The sequence below is a fragment of the Otolemur garnettii genome, unplaced genomic scaffold, assembly GCF_000181295.1.
Source record: "Otolemur garnettii isolate 467f Iridium unplaced genomic scaffold, OtoGar3 scaffold00045, whole genome shotgun sequence".
Taxonomy (NCBI): Eukaryota; Metazoa; Chordata; class Mammalia; order Primates; family Galagidae; genus Otolemur; species Otolemur garnettii.
This window is the reverse complement of record NW_003852440.1, coordinates 10,194,290-10,204,703: the sequence shown is the minus strand read 5'-3', so window position 1 is coordinate 10,204,703 and position 10,414 is coordinate 10,194,290. Positions and strand designations below refer to the sequence as shown.

The window sequence follows — 10,414 nt, the reverse complement described above, 5'->3', positions numbered from 1 at the left end:
CCCGCCACAACGCCTGGCCATTTTTTTTTGGTTGCAGCTGTCATTTTTTTTTTTTGTTTGGCAGGCCCAGGCTGGGGATTCGAACCCGCCACCTTAGGTGTATGTGGCTAGCGCCTTAGCCGCTTGACCCATAGGCACTGAGCCGACAGATTACTTTCTATGTCTTGTCTAACTGGTGGTGGTTCATTTGCACTGGAATGGGCTGCGTTTAGCAGGTAGAAGTTACTAATCACAAATTCTGAGGAAAGGGAAACAATAATGAAATGTGTGGAATAAGACAAGAAAACTTGAAAGGGAGTCTGGGGATGTGAAAGCTTCCCTAGGCCAGTTTGGCCCAACCTGTAATGCACCAGGGAAATGGTGCTGCTGAGCTCTCCCCAGAAAGCTCGTGCAGGCTTCTTTGTGGCGGGTCCCCAGCAGCTGTCAGTATGGCTGGCCACGCACTGGGTGTTGTTGGCATGGGCACTCTGTGCCTTCAGTCCCTGGGTCTCCTACAAGGCCAGAAGTCTGAGAGCTACAGGAAACACTAACTGGTTCGTTTGTGACAAAGCATCCTTCCAAAGACATGGGTGGCTTTCATTTTAATTTTGTAAACTAAACTTTAGAACTACTTTTGCAAAACTCTTGAAGTAGAAGGAGGGATGGGGAGTAGACTGACAGACACACTCATGAGTTTGCTACTTCGTTTTTGCCCCCATGCCATTTCACTTTGTCTGATGTCATTAAACATCCTAACCAGAAAAGTGAATTTGTTTTCCTGACTCTTCATTGAAAGCATCTTTTTAACACTGCTTTATTTTTCACTGCCCAGGTGTTTAAAGAGGAGAAATACCTGAAAGAAGCCATGGAGTGCAGTGATGTGATTTGGCAGCGTGGCTTGCTGCGCAAGGGCTACGGGATCTGCCATGGCACTGCGGGCAATGGTTACTCCTTCCTGTCCCTTTACCACCTCACGCAGGACAAGAAGTACCTCTACCGAGCCTGCAAGGTGAGGGCATCTCCATCCCAGCTGCTTGCAGGACATACACAGTAATAACTACAACCTCTCTTCCTTTTGACCTGTTTCTCCCAGCTCTGGCCTCTCTGTCTCCTCTGGCACAGCCTTGCTCTAGAATCTGTGTACCTGTGAATTAGGGATCACACGTATAAATGCCTGTGCAAGAACACACCCTGATTAGAATTGCCACTTGTGCCACTAAATTGTTAGTGTTAGGATGTGGGGTGTGTTTCTTGTTCAGGTCTCAGTGTCCTCACCTGTGAAAATGGAAAACAAAATACCACCCACCTCCTAAGGATGTTTGCTGTAGAATTAATTGAGCTCCTGTGCAGATCATCTGTTACCTTTGCTTAAAATCTTCTGGCAGACCCCACTGTACTGCAGGCTAGGCCCTCACTGCATCCCGAGGCTACCGAGCCCACGCTTGCCTCTCTACCGCTATGACCCCATGTCACTGCACTTTCTAGCCTACCACCCTACCCCTCCATGGACCCACTTGCTACAGAATGGAGGGTGACATGCTTGCTCCCACTGAACCTGTTATTAACTATCTCCTTCATCAAGAAAGCCCTTTCCCTGCAGTTTGCATGGTGGTTCCTTGCTGTTCCAATCTTAGCTTAACTGTGATATCCTTAGCCTTTGAGATCCCCAGGTGGAAGGATCCCGCAATTATTTGCTTCTGTTTTTGCTTGTTTCTGTAGTATGCCAGGCCAGTAGAATATAAGCACTGTGACCCTGTTTGTCTAGGCCACTACTCTGTGCTGGTACCTAGAATGGTGGTCTGGCACCAAGTAGAAACTCGATAAATAAGCATTGGCATACTCACAGTGAGTGGCACAAAAGATTTGCTAAATGTTCGCAAGTATTGTTATTACTGTAATTATTGTATACATTTCACAAAGTGTACTTTTACACAGACAGAAAAAAGATTAGAAGAAAATACACCAAAATACACCTTGACAGTGGAGGCAATGTGGCTGACATCATCTGTATACCATTTAGACAGTGAACATCTGTTACGATTATAAAGCCTTTTCTCACCCTAAATAGAATGGACACCTCCTTGCCCGTTTGAGTGCACACCGCTTTGTGGGTCCACATTCAGAGAAGGTGGTGAAGGAGCCTGGGGGCATACAAAGAGGTCGGGGCCCAGCCCTGTGTTGGGTGGTCGGGAAGTGATATCTTTGCTGACACCTGAGGACAGCTAGGAACTAAGCAAGGGAGGATGAGGAAAGATGTTAAAAGGAGGAGAACTAGCTTGCCCAAAGGCCTGGAGGAGTGGGTGCCCAAGGGAGCCATCTGAAGGTCCCTGCAGCTAGAGTGTGGGGGACGGGGCAGCACAGGTGACAGGAGGGCTGGGGGAGGTGCTGGGCTCTGCAGGTTAAAGGCAGCCTGGCAGTGATTGATGATGGTGACTAATTCATGTGGGACATGTGAGTAGACTTTATGAGGGTTGAGACACAGCTAGTGTTTTAAAGACGAAGAGCTTTTCAGGTGGGCCAGAAAGGATTGGCCCAGGGAGGTAGCACCCATTCCTGGTTGGGAGAATGGCTCATATAGAGCCTCAGAAAGCCCAGTATCTTCCTGTAACTCTGAGCATTTCAGTACTGAGAACACAGAGGGAAGGAAATGTGTGGGAAGAGGTGAAGTCGGGGGCAGAGGCCAAAGGAAGGGAGCCCTTCCCCTGCAGTTGGGAGTTGTCCACCTTGGTTAACCTCTAAACCTCTGGGGAGTTTCCAAATGGTGCATGGAACCCACTCGAGACCCACAGAGAGAGCCCAGGCACCAGCCTTTGTCCAGCCCCTAGGTGATTTCAGTCCCCAGCAACATCTCATACTAGCATGGAAGATGGGGTTCACGCAGGGATTTGTAACCCATGTTCAGACTACTCTTTGAGAAAGATTGCTGTAGTCTGGTGGGAAGGTGAGGTGGGGCTGGGATTTCCCCAAACTGTGGTATAATAATTAATGCGGGAAATGCTGGGCCCTAAACCAAGGCATTGGCTGGGATAACCCAAGGGGATGTTTGAAAACTTAGGATGTAGAGCCCACAGAATTGAGTACATTTTTTTTAACAGGTAGAATAATGAAATATCTGAATGTATGTTGTCTGACTTAGAAAACCAGGTAGATAGCAAATCAAACAAGATAAGAGTGAGATTTGGAGAGTAAAAACAGAATAAGTTTTATCTTACATGTGCTGAATTTGATATTCATCACATTTATTACTTAGGATTCTCAGTATATAAGTGACCAAAAGAAATTGTGTTAGCTTAAGCAACAAAGGGCTGTTTATCATAACAGTACTGGAAGGGGAGGTCCAAGAAGAACAGGGCATAGGGCTCAAAGGAGAGGTCCAGGAGAGCTGCGGGCAGGGGCTGGTCCAGATGAGGAAGGGCTGAGCAGCTGGGCCAGTATAGCAGGGACAGTGCAGACTGTGCTGCCGGCATGGGTTGAGCTGGCCTGGGCCAGGGTAGGACACCTGTTTTCCCAGCTGAGGCCAGAGAAGGTGGCTGTGGGGCCAGCAGCTGATGGCAGTTTCAGGATCTGGATTTTTTATTTGTGATAGAGCGCATGCTTCAAGTTGCTTCTGGAATCATCCTCTGTAGAGGGCAGGCAGGTGATAGAGAGATAGCATGTGGTTGTGTTGTTACAGTTGTCTGCTTCACCTTCCTGACAGCCTGTGGAGCAGAACCCACCATGCTGGGTAGGACTCAGCGTAGGGGTGGCCTGGACTCTCTCAGAGAGTCCTAGTAGACTCACCACTTCAAGTGAAAATTTTGTCTTTACCAGGGAATGCCTTTCTTTTCAGTTTGCAGAGTGGTGTCTAGACTATGGAACACATGGGTGCCGCATTCCTGACAGACCCTATTCCCTCTTTGAAGGTAAGAGTGAGAAGAAGGCTCAGCGCCTGTGGCTCAAGTGGCTAAGGCGCCAGCCACATACACCTAAGGTGGCGGGTTCGAATCCCCAGCCCAGGCCCGCCAAACAACAATGATGGCTGCAACCCAAAAAAATGGCCAGGCGTTGTGGCAGGTGCCTGTAGTCCCAGCTACTTGGGAGGCGGAGGCAGGAGACTCGCTTGAGCCCAGAAGTTGGAGGTTTCTGTGAGCGTGATGCCATGGCACTCCTACCCAGGGGGGATAGCTTGAGGCTCCGTCTCAAAAAAAAAAAAAGAGTGAGAAGAAAACGGTAGCTTTAAACATTTAGGCAAGTGAAGTAAGTCCCTGCCTCCAGGGCGAAGTGGCTCCGGCCTATAATCCCAACACTCTGGGAGGCCCAGGTGGGTGGGACGCTTGAGCTCAGGAGTTTGAGACCAGCCTGAGCAAGAGTGAGACCCATCTCTACTAAAAATAGGAAAACTAGCTGGGTGTTGTGGTGGGTACCTATAGTCCCATTTACTCAGGAGGCTGAGACAGGAGGATTGCTTGAACCTAGGAGTGTGAGGTTTCAGTGAGCTATGACACCAGGGTACTGTACCCAAGGTGACAGAGTGAGACTCTGTCTAAAAGGAATAAAATAAAATAAATAAATAAATGTTTGTTAGTAAATAAAAAAAAAAACACTATAAAACAGCAGTGAACAAATTAGTTTATTGACTGAAATTATATCAAGTCTCTTTACCTCACCTATTTTTTTGCTCCTGTGAGTGTCTTCCAAGGGTCCTTAGGTCTTCAGTGAAATACACGCAGAAGGAACATGGAGAGCTGCTGCTCAGGGAAGAAACTGGCCCACTCACTCTTCCACCTTCCATATACAGCACTGATTCAGTGCAGCCACAGGAAGTTCAAATGGTTAAAATATATTTAAATATATGTAATCATTTAAATTATATAAAGAAGGCGGTGTCCATAGCTGAATAGGTAGGGTGCCAGCCACGTACCACAAGGCTAGAGGGCTCGAACCCAGCCTGGGCCTGCTAAACAACAATGACAAGTGCAACAACACCAACAAAAATAGCTGGGCATAGTGATGGGCACCTGCAGTCCCAGCTACTTGGGCGGATGAGGCAAGAGAATCGCATAAGCCCGAGAGTTGGAGGCTGTGTGAGCTGTGACATCACATCACTCTACAGAGACTCTGTCCCAAAAATAAATAAATAAATAAATAGTATAAAGAAATATGAATGATACTAAAAATTAAAAGTGTTAGCAATTAGAAATATTAGTAATAAGAAAAAATAAGGCTGGGTACAGTGGCTCATACCTGTAATCCCAGCACTGTGGGAGGCCAGGGTGGGTGGATTGCCTGAGTTCATGGGTTCGAGACCAGCCTGAGCCAGAGTGAGGCCTCGTCTCTAAAAAGAAAAATCCGGGCATTGTTTTTATTTGAAGAAAGAGGTCAAGAAACATTATTTTAAAAATCTGAAAAATAGTAATCTATCAGAGCCCACTGGAAATAAGCAGCGACCTATGGGTGGGGGGGGCTATGCTGCCATGACTGTGTTCATGTTTGGTGTCAGGGTAGACACTGCTTGGGACACTTCAGCAGGACTGAGCTCCTCCAGGAAGGTCACTGTGGTCAGTGACCCCTTGAGCTGCTGGCATGTCACAGGGTGGACACTGACGGGCATGCACATAGCAGCTCCTTGACCATCTGACAGGAACCTGGTTAGCACCTTCTGCTAGTTCTGTCTGTGGGCACTGCAGGGCATAGGGGAAAGAGTTGACCTGTCAGCTTCTTGGCCTTCACAGAGTTGTCCATTCAAAGATTTGGACCCACTAAACTTGAATGAACTCCATTTAGAGTATGAACATTAACTATTTTGTATCTGGTGCAAATACACTGCATTTTTATAACATAGAAAACTAAAATGTTTATTCTGAGAAATTTTTTCTGCTGATTTGTTTGAATATTAAAAAGATCATATTCTGCAAAAGATCACAAATAATTTAGACATGAAAGGAGCACTGCTGATAGCTTCACATGTATGAATTAGACACCATAGATAAAATGGACAAATCTCACAAAAAATCACAGTTATAGAGAAAGCTGAGAACAACCTAGATGTCCTTCAGCAGGAAAATGGGGTGACAGTCTGCTGTGTACTACTCAGCGATGAGAAGGAGCCAGCACTGGCGGGCACTGAGGCCATGTGCTATGACCATTTGCCATTTGCATGAAGTCCCACCAGCATGGACTCAGACTCACACTGTCGCTGCCCCTGGGGGGACCAGCGTGGTAAGGATGAACCAAAGAGGGACACATGGAGCTCACTGGGCAATGGAAATACTGTAGGTCTGCTCAGGGGTCTGTTTACATGGTGTATGCAGCTGCAGAACTCAGATGTGGACACATAACACATTGTTGACTGGCAGTTTTACACAGAAACTGTCCATGTTACCATGTGATGGGTCAGCAATGTATTAGGATTTGTGTTTCACTGTATGTGAGTTTTACCTCAAAAGAGAAACTGTAAAGAAACCAAAATTGTGCAAGGGAGGAATTACTCCCTTGTGTGGGAGACAGGAAGCCCTGGGGGCTGGCAGCCTCCCAGCCCACCCTCCAGAAGTCCCTTGCTTAATTATTGCAGTGACATGGGGGAGGATCTTGACCAAATAAATTCAGGTTTGTTAAAAATAACATTAAATGTAAAGAAGACATAAAATGCAACTCTTTGGTGGAATGAGAATATAAAAGCTCTGAGAAAGGAAGTCTTCCTGTCGAGGTCTCTGCATGATTAGCAGTGTCTGAAACTTCGTGGCTGTAATTCTATGTAATATTACAGTTCCAAGATGAAAGCCTAGGAGCCAAGTTTTTAAAAATAAAGTAGTGAAGAAAACCAGTATTACTACCTGCTAAGTGCTGATGTAAGTGTAAAGGATTTCTTTGCTTTTTATGAAGTCATTTTTAGAGTCCTCAGTCCCCTATCCTCACAGCCCTGGTGAAGGGAGTGACTAGGAGACCCTCTGCCCCAGACCGGTATGTGTTCCATTGCAGGCATGGCTGGCGCTATTCACTTCCTATCTGACGTCCTGGGACCACAGGCATCCCGGTTTCCAGCATTCGAGCTTGGTTCTTCCGATTGGGATTCTGAGGTGCGAAAGAACAACTAAAAACCCATTTGGACCAAAAGCCACTAGACTGCCCAGTGCCTGACACAGAAACAGCTACAAATACTGAAGGAGAGAAATAAAAAGACCCCCTCCACAGGCCCCTCTTATTGCAGAGACGGGAGTTAGAGCTTCATTCCATCATCACTTTGTGACAGTAACCCTCACCCCTGTAAAAAGCCACTTTGTGCAGTCCAAGTTCTCTGTAGTGTTTGCATGTTTCTCTGTGTGTGCTGTTTCAATGTCGCAGCTGCCAGGAGGGAAAGCCCTCTCTGAATGGGAGCCCTGAGCTGACTGGGCATGGGTGTGTGACAGCATGGCCGCCTTCTGTACTCAGGGTATAAAGGGGATGTCCCATACTGGCCTGGTGACAACACACTGTCAGTGTTTTCTGTGGGTGCCTTTCAGATGAACATGAGAGAGAGACTCCAGAGGCTGAGGTGAGACAGCAGATCTGAGGGTGTGCAGGGTGGTGTGGGGAGGCCACAGCTGTGTGCTTCCTCTTCTGATTTTGTGCGAGGAAGGGGGACATTGCAGCTCCATTGTGGTCCCCATCCTCAGAGGGTTTCAGATACTTGGTGCAAAGTGTGAAGGCTTGTTGCAGCCCCAGGCCACTCCTGCCCTGGGGAATAGACTTCATGGCTCCAAGGGGGGTACTCAGGAAGTAGCACATTTTAAGTAGCAATGACTGAGCTGGCAGTCCTAGAGACTTTACCCAAGTGTATGTTATTAAAATAGACTCCACCTCAATTTTATCAGCTTTATAAACATTATTGTAAGAACAGTAGGGACAGTTCCATATGCTCACTGTTCTTACAATAACACTTTTGGTAAATATCCAAGTACAAATTTGGGATTAAATACATTTCATATTTTTGGTCTACTTTTGGGTGATAAAATCAAAAGTACTAGTCTGCATTTATAGATATGGGAAACATAATGATCTAAACAAGAAAATTAGGGTATTATTTGATGTTTTATCGAAACAAAAAAATAGGGTATAATTTGACATTTTTTGTTTAAAAAACACGGACAGTAGTTGGCTTGGTTTCAGGGGTTCTGTCATTAGATGTCAATCCTAGGAAGGCTCTGTCATCATGGGACAGATGCTCCAGGGCTTCCTGAGTGCTCCTCTTGCCAGCTGAGGCATGTGTCATCAAGGACAACACAGGGCGCTCCAGTGGTCTCAGGGGTTGTCTCCAGGGCCTGCCTAAGTAGGTCCCAGCCCTAGTTTCCACTCCCTTCATGAAGGAGAGAGAGGACAGCTGGGTGAAGGAGGACACAGCTCTGTGTACCTGTGCAGCTCATGGGGTTTCTGACCCCCATGCCTGCATCTCTGCTCTGCCCACACTCTTGCTCTGAGGCATGGTTGTTTTCCCCCACATAGATTGACAACTTCCATGGACATAAATCCTCATGCTTGTACTTTAATTGACTTACTGAGCCTGTGATGGGCTTCTCAGGGCAGCCCCATGCCCTGTGATGTGAAGGCAGGATGTACTCTCCCCAGCTGGCCAGGGACCAGAGACATTGCAGAGACCTGGTGTGATGCCAGATCTCAGCAGGCAGCACTGTTCCCTTTCCACCTCACTGGAAATCACACGCTACAGACTCGTTGATGAGGGTCTCCCTGTCTCATTCTCAGGGGAGACCAGCAGGGCTGCACAAGGCCACCTGGCTGCCCTGAGATAGCCCTTCTCAGGCCGGAGACAGTGGTGACCCTGGTCTACCCTGACAGACACTTGCTAGTCTTCCTGGCAGGAAGGCTAAGGTGGCAGCACCTGTGGCTCAGTGAGTAGGATGCCGGGGGCCCCATATGCTGAGGGTGGTGGGTTCGAAGCCGGCCCCGGCCAAACTGCAACAACAACAAAAAGTAAATAAATCAAAGTCTTAAAAAAAAACAAGGAAGGCTGAGGGGAAGATGAAATGCCTGCAGAATAAATGGAGGAGGTTTTTGAAAAGTCAACTGGGCTGGCACCTTCCTACTTGCCTGCTGGGTCTGATCAGATGTGTGGCTCTATAATTCTGTACCCCACGTCCACCCCCTCTCTCACATCTGCCCCATGGGCTGCTGCATGGACACAGCTCCAACCCCCCCCCCCATAGGCAAAGGAGAAACAACTTGTCCCTGAACCTGAGTGGACAGGGCTCACAGAAGTCAGGTTAATGAGTGTCTGAGATCAGATTTCAGAACACCCCAGTCCATTCTTGGATTTGTTTGTGTCCACAATTGTGTTTTGTGAAATATGTCCAAATTTTGAAAATCTGCACATGAACAATACCATTTAAAATTCAAAGGAAAAAAGTTGATGTCCACGAAAACTGTTTGGAGTTTTTTGGTTTTGTTAGTAAAAGACAAGTTTTGTGGTGATGACCTACGGGATCTTCTTTTGTTTTTGATGGTCTGTGTCTGGGGGGGTGACATTGGTTAGGAGCAGTGGTGACTGTTCTGAAGATCTTATTCTCCTCTTGAAATGTGGCATCTGCTTGGGTAATGATGTTCTAGTTGTAGGTTCCTGTATATGCATCCTTTTTTCATTCTAGTGAGACCTCCCAAACCCTGGACAATAATAACAGCCACATATACTGTGCTTACATTGCAAGACAAGACCTTTATCCTCTCAGTAAGGCACTGTTGTCTCTGCCTTACAAATAGAAAGTGAGAGACTTGCCTGGGTACACTGCTGCTGGGAGGCAGTCGGGCCCAAGTCACCCTTCTTGTGTGGTCACCTTTCTGAATAGCCCTCAGAACCTATTCCCTTTGTTAACCCCCCAGAGGGATCTTTCTGGGCTGTGCTCCCTCCTACCTCCAACCATCACTGCACAAGAGAGACTTGTGGCTTTCCTGGGATTGTGTGCCAGATGTTGTGCTGGCCATGTAATAGTAAGGTAGATGCCAGGTGGATCTGGAAGGCAGAGCCAACCAACCAGGTTTCCTGGCAAGTGTAAGAGTGAGGAAGAAGTGGCATGACAGCTGTGGCCCGGGTAGGGCCCAACAGATGGACAGGGCTTCCTAGAAGCTGGGGTGCAGGGCTGTAGATAGAGGGGTCAGGAGGGGCTAGAGGTTCTGGTTTTATATGTATTGAGTTTGAGGTAACAAGTGTGGATTTCTCTTTTGAAGAGAAATCTGAGATGGAGCTGCCACTTGGAGTTTTTTGTTTATAATGTAATTTTTAAAACATGAGGCCTGATGAGATGATCACGAGTCAGAGTTAAGACTGCCCAGGCCATGCCAACACAGAGGAGGTAGGAGAAAGGGGGGTCAGCCCAGGGGTGTAGGAGAACACCCAGCAGGGGTGGGGGAGGGATTGGGGGAGGACAAGAGTGTCTGCTTGGGAGCCATGTGGACCCTGAGGTATTCGGAA

At 47.3% G+C, this 10,414-nt stretch overlaps 1 protein-coding gene across 1 annotated transcript in view; it reads left to right on the top strand.

Moving 5' to 3' along the window:
• The window catches only part of LANCL2 (LanC like 2), a 60,601-nt gene extending 51,705 nt beyond the window's left edge, over nucleotides 1-8,896 (top strand). Inside the window, exons 7-9 of the mRNA XM_012805924.2 lie at nucleotides 812-988; nucleotides 3,809-3,881; nucleotides 6,937-8,896. Of these exons, the coding sequence (XP_012661378.1) occupies nucleotides 812-988; nucleotides 3,809-3,881; nucleotides 6,937-7,052 (366 nt within the window). The 3' untranslated portion in view covers nucleotides 7,053-8,896. The remainder of the gene's footprint in view (nucleotides 1-811; nucleotides 989-3,808; nucleotides 3,882-6,936) is intronic.
• Nucleotides 8,897-10,414: the final 1,518 nt, after the last annotated feature.